Below are 17,102 nucleotides of genomic sequence, written 5' to 3' on the forward strand. Positions count from 1 at the left end.
AGTTTGGGAGAGAATAATTTTTAATCGAAGGAATAAGTAAGGAAAAAAGAGGATCAGCACACTTTGAATTTTTGTGCTACCCCTGAGAGTCTCTGTTTTGATCAGCAAAGGTAGAGAAAGTGGCGTGTTTAATTGCTGAGAATAATGAAGTATCAGGTATATCTTCCAAGAGGATTAACCCTATGAAAGCCTTGGTAGAACCTTGAAGGTTATCCGTGTTTGGCCTGATTAGGAATTTTCTATGGTGGATTTTTGCCAGCATTTAGCAAGGACTTGATGTGATGATCATCTTACATTCAACTTCATGTTCCGCTTTCTCACTTTCAACATATAAAGTAACAGTAATGTGTGTACGATTGTTTTATTCTACCATAGGTGTAGGGAAATAATATCAAATCGTAAAGGAGTTCAGACCAATATCATCCAAAACTGTACTGCTTCACCTCATTGAATTCTGTCACCTTCAGAATTTCGGGTCCAGTCTGTGTTTTTTAAACTGATTGACATAACCTAAATCCCTAAAATAATTTCCTTCTAGTGAGTGCTTTCTTTGAGCTGGAATAATTAATTTTGCTTCTAAATCGTGCTTATATTTCCCAGTTTGTTTTTGAGGACAACAAACAGAAGTCAAAAGTTCATTCAATTTTTTAAATCCATAGCCTCGACTTGAAAAGGGCCACTTTGAACACACAACAAAGAAACAAAATCATGTATTCGCAATTTACCAGCTCAAACAATGTAGGACTATCACTAGTCTGATAGACTGCGTTTAGTCGAAAAGCCTTTTTCTTGCACAACTTGTCAATCAAGTTCAGCCACTCACTCTTTGTACTGAAATGTCCCATCCTACTCATCGCCATGATGTGAATGCCACGGAAACCCAGATGTAAACCAGTTTTGTTAACATTATGCTCCGTATCTCTCGCTTCAGGGTTGCAACTGTTAACAATAATAAATTTGCCATGTGCAGCAAGAACTTGACGACAGTTTTCCAAAACTTTTACCATCCCATCTTCTGTAAAAATTAAAAGGAAATTTTTCGCAATGATTGTATCTACCTCTTTGCTCTTCGGAATTCCATCCAGGATGTCTCCTTTTAGCAATGTCACTCTGTGATCTGGTACATTTTTTTTGGCTAGGAAAAATTTGGCACGCTCGACTACATCGGGAAAGTCAAGTAATACTCCTTTAATATGTTCACAGCCCCTTGGATAAAAACTTACCCTCTCCTCTCCCGATGTCCATGATTCGATCGCACTTGACCCAGGGGTACACTGTAAACTGCGGGGGTACACTGCTAAGTTAGCTACGCGTTGTCCAAATCCATCTGGGACAACATACTCATTGCACGATCGTAACTGATTGCGAATTCTGATCTGTTTTGTACCCATGTCAGAGGCCATATCTCCTGATCTCGCGGGAGCAGAATACTCCATTTACTCAGCTCTGTACATGTAGTTATTCATTCCATGAGCACGTTCAAACGCTGTATCGCCGCTATCTTTGACTGCCTCTGGAAAAGCCAACATGGCGGCCCAAACTTCGTCGCTCGCGTACCATATGGCTAAGACTCGGTCCTTTGTATCACCTCAGCAACTCCATGGCTCGATTGGCCTTAAAGTCTTTCTCGCTTAATTCCTCCCCAATTCCCCACCGAGCCATGGTTCTCAAACCTTGTAAACCTTTTCGTCTGTGTGGCAGCCAGTTCGCTCAGCGATCTCTTGAATACTGACAGGAGTGACTGAGTTACACAGCAATTCTGGGACACCTAATGATACCAGGACACTAAGTAGCGGCTTTTCCATATTCCTAAGAACATGGATGAAATAAGTTTCTCTTCTCTGAAAGTTCCTTCGGCCATGTTCTTTACGTCGGAGTCCTGTATTTAGAGCACCGTCCAGCGGATTTCGATTTGAGCTCGTCACGCAACACTCACTGGGAGAGGGTTCCAAGGGAACGTGTTGTGTGACGTTCACACAATGAATTTGATCAGTATGTTTCATATTCCCAAACTGAAATGAGAGCGGGGCATACATGTTCAACTAACGGAAAAAAATAACAAATTTCCAGGTTTGCACGCAGAATCCAAATGGATCTGAAAATTTCCTCAACAAAAGGGCATATTATGATTCAAGCAACTTTGGATTCCGTGGTGTGTTGCGCACAATTTTTTTCCTTCAAATTGTAAAAAACAAACAAACAAAAACAACAAAGAACAACAACCACAAGAGTCGAGAGATACACAAGTGGTGACATAGATGGTTTCCCGGCGTTTTTGTGTCAATTATCCAACGGTCCATTTCATTCGATTTCTGTCCCCGGTTTCCCGTTAAATAAAAACTGGTTAGCAAACACGTGTAAGAACTGAACTGAACTGAAACCTAATGAACTTGATATATGAAACGATTAAAAGTGTCAATTACATTGTTTGTGATCGTTATCAATCATTAATAATATTTTGTCACCGTAACATGTTCATATCAGAGTATCCATTACCGATCCCTTTAAAATTCGTACATATCTGCTATAGTACTTGGTCTCGCAAAAATAATGAGCTTCTCTTTGTAAGGTTAAGTCTATGATCATAAACCACACTTATTAAAGTACCTTAGCAGTTTTTTGGTAGTTTTTTTTTTATTTGTCTTAATGTTTGACTGAACATCATTTCATCAATGTATCATTCACAGCACATAAATATTTAAACTGAAGAAATATAGCCAAAGGGTTCTCTGACTCTTTCTTATGAGTAAAAGAAATAGGCAGTGAGCCAGAGGGAAGTGGAGTTAAGAGGTAAATGAGGCCAGGTGTTTTCAAATAGAGAAGAATACCATTCAATGTGGAAATCAAAGAGCACAGCCGGCCGGAAGGAAAAAACAGAGGGAAGACACATGAAAATCAATTCATGGGTAGTGTCAAGGGAACCCTTGTGAAACTTTTTTAAAATTTTCCCTCGAGTCCTGATGTTCGAGGGAAAACAAAACCAACTAGTCTTTGAGGGACCATACATTAAGTGCTTTGTTATATATTTAGACTTTCTCTGAAGTAATCACATGGCAAAAACGTACTGATGCATTCGGTGCGCGGGCAACAACTGCGCAATTGTATTCTGGTCGGGATACATTTGAATTTGATCAGGGGCACGTGACCAAGAATCAACCAATCACAGTGCTCGTTTTGTTGAGTGAAAGTCTAAGTAAATAACAATAGGCTTTGTTAAATAATTAAAAATGACCGTATATGGTCAATTTGGAACAATGGCGGAAACAGTTTTAAAATACACGCGGAATTTTTAAAAATTTCCGTCTATCATACGAGCTGCAAATTTAAACCTTCTGCAAAACTGACGGAAAGACAAATCCTCCCCGTGGGGGGTGATACTGGTGGAAGTTTTTAGGATGCAAATAGTCGTGGGGTGCGTGGATGGTGGGGCGACTGTCTTGAAGACACTATATGCAATAAAACAAACAAGGAACTTGCGTTTAACTGAAAAAGGATGATCAAATTTAATTAAGCTACGGCAATTTTAAGTAAAATAAACGTTTTTGCTCAAAATAATTACAAAATATGGCTCTGACTGGGTAAAATCTGCTTTACCTTGCTTCTGTTTCGTAGCCACGAGTTAATAATTAGTCCTGGATTTTAACGTAGATAAAAAAAAAAATTAAAGCAGGTAACCAGCGTTGCTACATCGTCCGGGAACCGAACCTCTTAATTGTTGCATAGTTAATCATTTTTGTTAGTCTAAAATCAGAAGATCTAACTTTCCATTGTGTAATTATCCAGATAAAAAAAGTCTACCTCAAATCACCTACAATACTGTTACAACTCAAATGTTCGTTTATATTCAGGCACGACAGAGGGTTTCGGTTACTCAGGTATCCAAAGTCTTTTACTTAGGTATATTGCGTTTTCGTATCGCAATACAAGTGTAAATTCTCTTGTTTTTCATGTACTTTTGGTATATGATATATAGGCATGAGTAATCAACTTTAGGCAACTTTTAAGTATTTATATGCGTCTTACAATTTTAAGGTAGAATAGAATTCCATTGGAAAAACAGAGTATGTCTGCTTTAGTAAATGAGGTCTTGGTGTGTAACGATAATATCTCGAGAAAAATCACATCAAAACACGTTTTTCCTCCCCTTCCCATTCACATAGCAACCGTTGCATGGGCTCAGATGCAAAAGCGGCCCCAACCCCATGGCATTGAGTGGAAAACTTGGGTAGAAAATTTAAAAAAAAACAATTATTCCATTCACGCATGTTGGATATGAGATTAATTATAACCAGCTCGGCGCTACGCGCATCCCCAGCTATTTACCATACGCGCGCTCATGGAGTAATTGTTAGAAAATCAGGGAGGAATGAGCCTTGTTAATATGCGGCTAAGGTTCCCGTTCTATTTTAACAAGCTAAAAATGGCCTTAGAAGAAACAGCCTGTTGCCTGTTTTTTTTTTTTTTTCGTCTAGAGATGGATTAAATCAGCAATGAATGTTCCTCTTCTAACGAATCCATAAATTCAAGGCGTAAGAAGTAGTGGGAGAGTTGTAGTTGTTGGCTTTATTTCCAAAATCAATCTCCCCATTATCACTCCATTCTTCAAATCCTCCGTAGTCATTCTCAGTGATCCCAATACCATGATCCGCTCGGTCGCATCCACTTCCTCCTCCTCCAAACATCATAACTGAACCATCGCCTGCATCCCACTGACACCAGAATCCAATGCGGTAGCTTCCTTGAATATTGCCACTGCAGTGCGCTTGACTAAAGCCAACAGTGGTCTGGTACAATCCACCAAAGTACACTGGGCAGCTACCAAGACACTGATTATTGGACCAAACGTTACGGTAACTAAACTTCCCATAAGCGGACATGAATCCTCTGTATGTTTTTCCACCAAAGCAGTTATTATATGTACGAAGAAGAGCAGAGTTTGAACTATCGTCACTGCGTGTGATTTTAATCTCGCTTCCCTGCACCTTCCAGAATGCTTCTGATATCATGTCAGAGTTAGTGGATGTACTTGTAGGGGACCCCTGCGAAGACTGGATATCGTACCACCAGTAAGCGTCATCTCTCATCCAATTTTTCCCATCAGCGTTTGAAAACCGCGCAATGAGTGTCCATCCACCTGAGTTTCCCGACATGTCGCAATAAACCTGGAAGTAAGCGGAAGGATATAACTTCAGGATGTGGATTATTAGGATGTCTTCTTCTTCGAAAGTCGTATAATTTATTAATCATATATAAGGATATATTCAGCTACCAGCTTATGGCCCTACAGATATTTGATTTTCAACATATGATGGGAAACAGAAGAGCTGAAAATCATTAAAATACTGTTTTTCAGGAAATATGTTTGATATGCGATAAAATGACAACTGCAAATTGTTGTGGGTAACTTTACCCAGTTCTAATTACAAGGATCGCTTTAGGATATAGTTTTATGGTTAGGAATTTCTTTTGGAATTTGTGCGTGAATCAATGCTCTAAACCATTTAAAGGCATACTTGTAAAACCTAAACAAAACAAAGCCAAAAAAGCCCAAAAAAAAAAAGACATTAATCGCAAACGCAACTGAAACCTCTTCTACGATGCTAAAACAATGAATATATCACCTACTCGGTATATCATAATTTGAAAGCAATCGAAAGAGAGTGAAAATGAAAGTTTTACTGGGAAAGAAGGAATCCAAAAACTCTTGGAATGTAGAGCGGCTTATGGTAGTGTCGTGCACAAGAAAGAGAGGACTCAAAAACTCTAGAGCGTCCTACCCGACCTCATATTGGCCAAAACGTTTGCCTTATATTTCTATTCTCAATCCTACTATCTATCGCTATGACAAAAATGTATTTTGGTAGATAGATAGCCTTAGGCGACCAAAATATACCAATTCTAATAAAACACCGTGCCATACAAAGCAGTCGACGAAAGGAACCAGAGGAACTGAACATCTTCACTTAACAAGGGGAAGCTGAGTGTTCGAAAACATGTGTCTCGAACATCACGCAACTTTAGATGTAGCGCATGAATTATCCGGAAACACTCTCGGCACAACGCAGGTCAGAATAATAGACCTCATGTCCGTTTTGCCATTTCATCTTAAATTTGCGTTCGGTGATAGTAACTGCTTGTAGAAAGACAGACTTCTTAGCATCTCAAAATGTTTGCTGCGTTTACCATAAACTATTCCCCATTGATGTAGACAAAAAAACACATTTCTTCTGTTTTGATGACACTTCCAGCAAAATGTAAGTTCAAAAATAAGTCAAACGATTTGAACTTCAAATGTAAGCTTTATAAAAGTCGCCGCTGATCTATCGCTGACGAACGTGTTCGTGAAGTGTCGAAAGATTTTTGTCAAACTCTTCCGTTTACAGTTCTTACTTGAGGGATATGATGATCTTAACCCATTTAAGCCTGTGCTGGTACTAGTCACGCTCGTTATTTCATCGGTTCACGCTAAACATTTTGCACGTGTTACTTGGAAGCAAACTCAGGGTTTTTAAAGTAACGCTTGAACGCTTGAAAATGCACTTCATTGGGTAGAAAGTTTCGAGCACATATAGCCTTTGGAAAATCACCCAGTTTTAAACTATTCAGACTCTGAACGTTCTTCGTAAATTTCCTTTTAAGGTCATAATTTCAATCCTCGGAGAACGGATCTCGCTATCATCTTTTTTATTCTTCCGGTGATTATTATATTTTTAATTTTTGTATTTTCAAGGGAATAACTCTTAATACCACAATTATGCGAAAAAAAATTTAGGTCACTGTGCTCATTCAAGAGCAATTTAAGACCACTGCATCAGTTAACCTCGTCTATCGGCCAAAAAGAAAAACAATTCACCATGTTCTCGGAAATCGGGGATCTCTACTTTCTATTGTTATTTAACACGAAAAGTTATAAACAAAAAACATTTCCTAGGTGATTACTACGGGGGGAGGAGTTAGCGGTTACTGCAAGGTTTAAGTTGACGTTCCTTTTAATGGAAAAGTAGTAAAGAAACTGCAGACCTTAGGGGAAAACAAGAATGTTGTAATAGATAGGATAAAGAGTTACCTGGAAAGTATACCCTGATACACTTAAGTAATAAGTTCCACTTGAGGTCCTTCCCACTGCATAGTGACTCTTGCAGGATGTGGCTGTTGCAACTTAATAAGATTCCATCATCAATTGTAAAACGCATGGAGGAAAAATAAAGAAAACACACAGGTGTATTGATATTTTTACGTTATGTACAGCAGTTAGGTTCATTGAAACTTGAGTTTTTCGCTCGACTATTATTTCAATTCATAACTTACGCCATTTATCTGCCCTTTTTGTACTCATCCCTTTTTCTATTTATCCCAAAATTTTTCAAAAAGGAATTGACATTCCAACGTCCTAATTAAAGCCATATGAAAGTTGCCTAAGAAAAAACACCAATTAGCATACCTTCACATCGTGATCCTGAATGATAGCTGGAACACGCACAAGTAAAGTTATATACGCCATCTATGCAAGTTCCACCGTTTTGGCAGGGATTGGACTGGCATTCATCCGTTTCTAAGTGAAAAAATAAATGACACTTTATACATTTTATACACCAAGATCTATTAAACATAAGTCTTTATATATTCATGCATTGTTCCTGAGATGTTAGAGGAATCTAGCTCTAAATGAAACATTTTAAAGTCAAAAATTCTGATTCAGTCTACTCTTTCCGTGATGTGGAAAGTAGTTTTATAGGTTTTTCAGTCAGGAGGTCGTGTTAAATCCTGACCGTGATTTGCATCGAGTAACCCAGCTTCACCTTGACGTTGTCCTCTGCTAAAATACTCTTAAACCACCAATCTTGTTAAAGATTTCATGATGCGTTAATTTACCATATGCAACGTCCTTTATCTATAATGTTGGACAGTTAGAGTTAACTAACTTGAGCAACTCGAGCAAAGTATGGGAGTCTGCTCAGGAACTTTGTTTCACTCTCTGAGACTCAGAACCTCTTCTAATAATTCAGCTCCTAAGTACACACTCTTCAATACCCCATCGGTAGGCATATTTGGGCCTACGAGATAACTGACCTTGGCAAAATAAACATATTTTTAGAGCGCCAACCAGAACAATCTCACAAGACAGTCGATATGAACAGCAAAGAACTTAACAATAACCAATCTTCGAGAACTAAAAAGCTAAACAAAACTCCCCGTTGAGGACTCTAAGCAAGGTCAAAGACAAACCTAAATACGACTAATGATGACGATTATCGTACGAGAATTAAGTCCTACTACAACGGTCAAGGACACATCACTAAAAAGGTAAGAATAAATCAAGCCTCACAAGATTGGCATGAGGATTTCAAGATAATCTAACAGGCCTAAGAAATTCCCAAACACTTAGTCAAAACATTCCTAATTTTAGAAGTTCCCTAACACTTTAATTTTAGTAGTTCATAACAATAAAATTCTATTTTAGGTATCATATCACCTTGACATCTATGTCCAAAATACGGCGATGGGCAGGAACATGTAAAATTGTTGACTCCATCAGTACAAGTACCACCATTTAAACAGGGGCTGCTGGAGCACTCATCAATCTCTGTGTAAGAATAAAAATATATAACTAAGGAGTTAAAAACCAGAAACGAGGTTCACCTGTGAGGTAGTACTCACTTTTAACTTCGAGCACCGTGGAAGGGAATCGAAAATGCTTAAAGAAGTATCAAACTCCAAACAGTTTTGATAAACCTAAGCAATTATGAATTTTTGTCTGTGTGACTTCATAATGATCAAAAGGAAATTACAGATATGATGCTCGCCTTCACATAGGTCTCCCTTGTGTGTTGCAGGACAAATACAACTAAACTTTCTTTTACCATTGACACATGTACCTCCGTTTAAACATGGGTTGCTAGTACATTCATCATAATCTGTTGATAGGTATTTGAGTATTGAAATTGTTAATACACAACATCAAACATCACCGATATTGAAGGAATGGTGGACGAAATAACTATGTATGTAACTATGAAAGCAAAGTGATAACCGCAACGACGCTAATTCATTTACAACATACCAAGAAATTGGTTGTAAGTCTCTTTTTAACAAATAGTTCAAGTAAATAAGGCTCCAAAACATCTCGAGTTCCAAAGACGGACACCGCTGTCCGGCGACTAAATCAAAATATGAGTCATCAAAAATAAATAAATAAATAAACAATCATTTCACACCCTTTTTGCATGTATATTTATGACAAGCAGTACAATCCACATCATTCCACATGTAACCGTGCCCGGGACCAAGAGTGTGTACGCAGTCCTCCCCCCGAAAGTCATTTGGTTGACTCTCTGCCCAGTAGCGGAATTTATCAGGACATCCATCCACCCAGGTGAATAATCCCTCGATAGCAATGTCATTCAAACCGATCCAGGCCTTTTCACCATTGTGTCTGTGTTGAATGTAGACATTCTCTTCCTGACTTTCAATAGCGGGTAAGTTAGCCCCCATTCTTCTGCAGATTGTACTGGCGTTGGACCATGTCTCACAGGTATCACTCGTGTAGAAACAGGAGCCATTGTAGAAACTCCAACCTGGCTCACATACATCTGAGTTAGGTAGAGAAACAACAAAAGTCTCATTTAAACTTGAATCTATTTAACAACTAGCAAAACTTTGCTCAAAAATATTATCGTATCAAATAGTGCTTGTCTTTCATTATGGGGTAATCATAAGTTTGTTCGTTACATTCACGATAATGTCATTATCGATAGCAGTCGTTTCATTCAAAAAATTTTGAGACAAGCTATCAAACGTTTATTTCTCGGTATTATTTAACAACTAAAGAAGCATTGACTTTGCTCTGTACTTTTGTAGAGCACACAGGAAGGTGTCAGAACACTGAAGAAGTCCGGGAAATGGTCGGAATTGTACAAAATGGCAGATGGCATGACAGCTTTAGCTCCGTGTTTTACACTCTGATAAAACAACTCATGAAAGCGCGTGCTATATCCGAACTTTATTATGATTCGTTTCATACACCAGTTTACATCTTCCTTTCTTTCGGGTAACAACTCACTTTTTTAGTCCAAACCTAAGTCAAGATAATTGGCAAATATTTCTGAACAACCATCGTTTCTCTCTATGTACCAAACGTGATATATCTAACCTGGCATAACTGCATATGAAACAGAGAGAGGATCATGCTGGTTCACAAATAACTCCTTCACGCATGCTCTGAAGCCAGTCTTGTTGATGTACTACAAAGACAAAGAGGAATACAATCTAACGGCTGAGAGGATCACAGTTAAGTATCAGTAAAGAGCTAAGTATCTCTAGTACCTTGTACGTTGTACAATGCTGAATACTTACATAATAATAATAATAATAATAATAATAATAGCAATAATAATTATTATAATTGCAAAAGCACTACTTCAGCACAGATACCAGATATCACTAACCTCAACCCAGGCTGATACGGAGTTATACAGTGGATTAAGGTTTCCTCCATTTGTTGAGTGATTAGCAGATACCAAAATTGCTGGAGAGTCGTTGTAGGGCTTTTTGAAAACAACATCCTATTGAAACAAATAAAAAACAACAAATCCGTGAAACAGGAAGTAGCTGAGAGTGCATCTAGCAATATCTTTAAGATTCCAAAACATCCTTTTCAGGACTTTGAAAGAAGAGATGAATTATCCTAAGAGAATACATATGAAAACTAGAGCGAGGAAATCCGCTAGGTTAGTCTTTAAATTAATGGACTGCCCTGCGGCTCTTATTTTCATGGCGGGTGGATGGCTTACATAAACTTCAGACGGTCAATATGTAATAACGCGGGTTGATGAGTAAGTTTCATGTGAATTTCAGTAAAAAAGCTCATGGAAAGGCGGTAAAAGCTTAATGAGTTAGTGATTAATCGAGTGACAGAATGAGTCAGTGAGAAATTCAATGAGTTATCAAGAAAATGCGTGTGGGATTTAGTAAGTGAGGGATTCAGTGATTCACTGGGTGCATGGTGCATGTGTGCATCGCGAGTGAGTGGGTGATTGAGTGAATCAAAAATCCTCAATACACGCACTGTGAACCAAACATACCTCGCAAAAAGCATAGTTAAATTCTTTGGATGGTTGTTTCCCGTTGGCAAAGTATAAGGAGCCATGTTCTCTAAACAAGGGTTGATGAAGTTCTTCGAATGCCATCCAATCCTTTTATAAAAACAAAGGTTAAACCATATGAAAAGTATATTCAACTCTATTCTGGTAGGAGTAAGAAAAAGACGGAAAATGAGCTTCTCATCGTCGTTAAAACTTTACAGAGAATAAGACTTTCCTTAAATTATGAAACATTACTCAACCTTGTGAAAAACTATAACCTAAAACTGCTTACCACATGGATGCTTTGGTGAGCCCCATCAAAGTTCTGCAGTTCTCTGATACAGATCTTGAAAGAAGTTGTGGTCAAATCTTCCACCCAGACAGAAGACGCATCATGCTTCACTCCCCGCCTTTCATGCTCGGCCGATACGAGGACGGTAGGAAGTGATTTGAACTTTTTCTGCAGCAGCATTAACTCAGAATTAACAGACAGGCACCAACAGCTCTACGGCTAAGAACGGCTGCTCATTAAGTCTTGGGAATGTAGTCCAACCTCTACGTTGATATAATATCTCCACAACATAAATAATCTTATTCTTCTACATTTTATCACCATACATACATACATGCATACATACCTACATATATATATATAAAACAATGAATTTAGAGGATAAATAGCGTGATTATAAATAACTAATGGAATGGCGACTATATGTATATATATATATATATATATATATATATATATATACATAAATATGTGTAAGTTCAAGAATTAAAGAAGACGCATCGATTCTCTGTGACTCTGAATTTCGCTCCTAAGCGCTCGTCAGACAGAACTTTTAGCTTAGGCGCGAAACTCAGAGTCACAGAGAATCGATGCGTCCTCTTTAATTCTTTAACTTATGTATACTTAGCTCTGCCACCACAGCATTGAGCACTTTAAGCCAAGCTAGACTCTACCCCCACATTTATATATATATATATATATATATATATATATACATTATTGCAGGGTGTGGCCAACTAACCGGAGGAAGCGAAACTGTAAGGCAGTTCGTTCCAGTCCACCATGTCGGCATGTCCATTTCACCTGACACTCCCCCGTCAGGGGCCCCCTGGTATGCTAACCAATCAACCGTAGCGAATGTTTTTCCATTTTTTTTTTCATTCCTCCCAGCTTGAGTGACACAAACTGTAAAATTGTTTTCCCTTAAATCCTCGACCCAGGCCACAACAGCCTCGTGGACATAGGAAGGATCCGAGAAGTTGACGTGATTAACAGATACTTGTACGTGAACGGGTTTGTCAGGATAGAAGACATAAGGAACCAGTGAAACCTGTTCACAAACTGCTTCAGCCCAGTTTGGGTGGTGATGAAGACGATGACGACCTTTCTGTGAAGGGAATCCTGCAGAAAAAGAACGCAAAAATCTCTACCTGTTTCTAATATTCAAGGACGAGCACGATATGCAAGCAACTAGCATGGACGAAGCTAGACTCTTTGAACCCTGTCCAAAATGCGTCTGCATTAAAACATTCTAAGATTTTCCGTCCCAACTTTTCGTAGCATTAGGAACCATGACATCGTTTTTCGTTTCTAACATGTGTAGATTAGCACTCTTTCTTCTGCCATTTCCACCTTATAATCTGCATCAAACTAAAAACTTTCTTTGCACCACTAAGTTTTCTTCAGTAAACTCGGAATCTAATAAAGTTTCAAAATGAAGCTTCAAAAGGAAGATACTCTCGCTCGTAGTTTCCTTTCATAGATTGTATCAAGAAAAATATTTCTAAGATCTCTGTAACCATTCGAACTCTGATACAAGTTACCTGTACAATCACCCGGGTGATACAGAGTAAAATTGGCCTTCAAGTGGCACATTTCTCTCTGGAAGATGCACTCGTTGTCGTAGGTGGTTCCATTTGATGAACAAACAGGCTCGTCGTACGATGGACAATTGTCTACGCATATGCACCTGGCATCTTTGGGTCCAAATGCCTTGCAGACGGCAAAATAATTACAAGAAACATTGATGCAAGGATCACGATCTGCGAATTTTAAATATCAACAAGAATAGAATCCTTACAAAAACTGAGTACTACAAGGTAATCTTCTCTTATCAGTTGTGTTACACTTAAAAATTTCTCAAACATAGTTAAAAGTCACAACACTCACCTAGGATGACTTTAGTAACTCTTTATTTTCTATATGGAAGGACTTTGAGCTGGTCTTTGAGAATTGTTTTTTAAGTGGTAGTATCGTTAGTTTGTTTGGTAATTACTTCCTTTGATAGCTTCTCTCAGCCAAAAGCTAGGTGGAACATCACTTGAAAGGACCCAGAGAGAACTGCCACAAGTAGAGTCATGTTCATGGTTGGTGTCCTATGCCTCCCAACAGGAGCGAAGATGGCTTAATCTAATCTTAGCTTTGTTTGATAAAGTAGTGTTCTGCTAAACGCGTTTAGTATTGTGACATAACTGTAAGAACTGCACTAGGTTTAAGTAGAATTTTCCGAATAAAAAAATTCTTTAGAGCGGTGAAAAAATTTCTTGGAAGTATTTTTACGTTAAGCGTTGTAATTGTGCATTGTGTCATAGGCAGTTATAGTTCTACTTGAAACATTAAAAAATTATTATAATGAAATATTGAAAAAAACTGCTTGGTCGAGACATATCATATATACGCTACAAGACCTGACCAATCTATCTACCTCCAATAACAACGTAATCCAAAGTAACAGGATCGTGTTGACTTTCCATTCCTGCCAAGTCTTTTACACACACACGGAACGATGAGATCGTTATTTCCTGTTGAAAAAAAAACCAGCAATCGGATTAGTTTAATTGTGATAATGCAAAGTATTTCAATATCTGTGATTCTCTGAGATAACAAAAACTGAAGTAAAAAAAGAAGTTTTCCTGAGTTCATCGATAGTAAGAGCCTGAGGAAAAGTATTTTCTATTAATAGGCTTGTGGAGATGTGCCGCTGGGTGGAACCGCATTTTCACGACTGGATTGACTGTAATGGAGGTTGCATTTCCAGGATTTTGTGGGGAAGTAAATTCTGGTAAGTAGTGTTTTTAAAATGGGAGAATTCACCGTCAAATGAGTCAATTCATTTTAGGATGACTTTCTTAGAGGCTTTATAAGGCAGATACATGAACTGAAAGTGACTAAATTGGGATTGTGGAAATGATATTCGCCCAAAAGTGACTAACTAAGGATGGGGTGTAAATGAAATATAATAAGGTAAAGGTATCGACTCAAGAACACCTCCCCCCCCCCCACCCCACCACCGGGAATAAAAGGTTCTTTTTTTTTAAAGAGGTGACAATGGTAGGCTCTTTATATATTTTTGAGCATTTAAAAGTGATATTTATTTTTAAAAGGCTTGAATCCCAGGTAAGGTGTGGGTTTAAATTCTGAGCCACAAAGATTTCTATGGAGAAAAAAACGTTATTAGTGATCCAAAAGGAAATTATATTCACAGAGGCACGAGTTATAACACTTTACCTCAATCCAAGTATTAAGAACATTGTTCTCTGGCTTGATGGAATATACATTCTTGCTAACGTACAGATGATTTACTGTTACTATGACTACAGGGGGTGCATAAAATTCATCGGTAAAGTTGTGTACCTATAAAGAAAAAGTTGACATCAGTACAATTGAGTATTACAGAACAGAGTAAATATTAACTACAAACTTATATTACTTGGCTTAAATCACTTTCTCCGGTTTACTTGAAAGGTGTTCTTGTGTTACTTTAAAGAAAATCGAGTCTTCGACTTACCTTGCAAAAAGCGAAATTGTCCTTTTCCCGAGGAGCTCCGCCATTTTCAAACAACAATTTTCCGTGAAATGTAAGTTGAATACCTCCGTGTGTAAATGCCAGCCAATCCTAACAATTGAATGGCATTTTTTTTAAACAATTCGGCTGAAAACAACCGGTCAAAAGTGAAAAGTGCTCTTATTCAGAGTAACAAAAGTTTGAAGACCCTGACACACTTATCTCATAATCCGGCTAAAACTTCCTGAATCCTTTTACTTCAGAATTTGTCGAGGAACCCGTCAAAAGTGAAAAGAGCTCTTATTCGGATTAATATAACTGTGAAGAACCTGACACACTTATCTCATAATCCGGAATCAATTTACTTCACCATTTGTTCAAAGGAAACCATTCAATGAACAAACCAAAATATTTCTACAAATGCTTCTATGAACTAGAATTATACTAGTCAAACTTGCCACTTTTAAATTTTGATGCTTTCCATCAAATGTTTTCACTTCCCTAAGGCACAATCTGAAATAATCCGCCTTGAGTTCTTCAACCCAGACATTCATAGCGTCCTGTGGCTTGTTGCTGACAGAATGACGTACTGTAGCCAGCACTTTAGGAATTGACGCAAATCGCTGCAAATAGGATAAAGGAGAAAAAATTGTCTTGAACTCAGACTTGCATGATACAAATCACGTTTAGATTTGACCTTACGAACTGCCAGCAATCTATTAAGTTAAGCACTCTCAACTCGTTGCAAACCTTTGAGTGCTAAGAAAACAAACTTATGAAATTAAATGACACGGATTTACATTAAAGTGCCGCGAGTATAATGAAGACAGTAACAGATACCAGACCACTTACTTTTCAAACCAGGTTACGACCCTCCCTTCAGTTTCATATCAGTTTAATACGTCTATGTTCCGCTCATTTTCCGCAAATCTTCTCTTTGTTTCAAGTAATGATACTCTTTTCTAGGAAACTCTCTTTTAAAGCATTTGAACGATGACATTGGAACAGTTGACTGAAAACGTGACACAATTCATGAAGCAGTTGACTACACGCTATACGAAGAAATATTTGTGGTATTGTTGCTTCTGTTGTAGTTTTTGTTGTTGTAAAGAAGAGTAAGAGGAAAATCGGCATTGAATTTTTTTAGGTACCGTAAAGGCTAAATAGGTCATAGGAGTACCTGAACAAAGGTAACTCTTTCACATTTTGTTCCACTGGTAAATGCACTGAAGGAGGCGGTGCCATCCAACATTCCAGAAGGGGCACCTCGAAATGAAATCCAGTTCACGACGGCGGATCCATTTGTTCCAAGTCCCGACTCCAACGCACATACGCGAAAACTGTTCTGTGTTACGTCCGACGTCCACACAACAGCCGAGTCGTGTACGTTGCGAGTACTGGACTCATACCCGATGGACGCTATCACCCTTACATTTCTCGAGCTGGAGAATGTACGAGGGAACTGCACGTTCGTGCAGTAAAGCAAGTCAGGATATGACACAGTGAAGTTGATCTTTCCATCTTGGACCAGAGATTGTCCTAAATAATAAATAAAACGATAGAATTTAAAGCGAATTTAGAGAATAACGGGGATCTCTTTGCAAATGCAACGACATCTCATCCAATTCTCACCGCTTGCATGCCAATCTTCTCTTTCGATCCAATCTATCGATCGTTTATCTCGCCGGAAAATGATTGCAGAATCTAATAACTTTAAAAGCAGTTCCTCTTACCTTCAACCATTAAGGCAATTTTGCATACAACGAAAAGCACCGCCAATAAGTGAGTTCCGGGTAACACCCTCATTTTGCGGATAAACAACAGACCATGAAAGGAGCAGCGTTCAAGCTCGTACGCTTCACGAACCTTTTGTGCTTCTAGCAAATGTTTCACGTTACCTTTATATTCATTCTATCGTCTGTTGTGGTAACAATTTCTCCATACTTGTTTCTACGTAAATGTTTGGGAGATAATAATTTTTAATCGAAGGAATAAATAAGGAAAAAAAGAGGATCAGCACACTTCGAATTTTTGTGCTTCCCCTGAGAATCTCTGTTTTGATCAGCAAAGATTAGAGAAAGGGACATGTTAAATTTCTGAGAATTATCAAGTATCGGGTATATCCACCTATGAAGATTAAGCCTATAAAAGCCTTGGTAGAACCTTGAAGGTTATCCGCAAAAATGTCCAAGTCAGCAGGTCACGTATCGCACGTGCTTCGCCC

At 38.2% G+C, this 17,102-nt stretch overlaps 1 protein-coding gene and 1 pseudogene across 1 annotated transcript; both read right to left on the minus strand.

Annotated features, from left to right (window-relative positions):
• Positions 1–80: 80 nt before the first annotated feature.
• Positions 81–1,861, minus strand: LOC131788260 (mitomycin biosynthesis 6-O-methyltransferase-like; annotated as a pseudogene).
• Positions 1,862–3,455: 1,594 nt separating this feature from the next.
• On the minus strand, positions 3,456–16,757 carry LOC131797000 (uncharacterized). Its single transcript, XM_066170719.1, has 18 exons — positions 16,612–16,757; positions 16,059–16,417; positions 15,337–15,501; positions 14,882–14,989; positions 14,602–14,727; positions 13,799–13,895; positions 12,918–13,136; positions 12,116–12,495; positions 11,374–11,541; positions 11,082–11,192; positions 10,446–10,562; positions 10,151–10,241; positions 9,216–9,590; positions 8,805–8,915; positions 8,474–8,584; positions 7,442–7,552; positions 7,067–7,158; positions 3,456–5,162 (listed from the first exon to the last, which is right to left on the minus strand). Exons 1-18 carry the CDS (start codon positions 16,682–16,684, stop codon positions 4,506–4,508), a joined length of 3,471 nt encoding a protein of 1,156 aa, XP_066026816.1. The 5' UTR covers positions 16,685–16,757; the 3' UTR covers positions 3,456–4,505.
• Positions 16,758–17,102: the final 345 nt, after the last annotated feature.

Source organism: Pocillopora verrucosa, chromosome 1, assembly GCF_036669915.1.
Source record: "Pocillopora verrucosa isolate sample1 chromosome 1, ASM3666991v2, whole genome shotgun sequence".
In the NCBI taxonomy this organism is placed as follows: domain Eukaryota; kingdom Metazoa; phylum Cnidaria; class Anthozoa; order Scleractinia; family Pocilloporidae; genus Pocillopora; species Pocillopora verrucosa.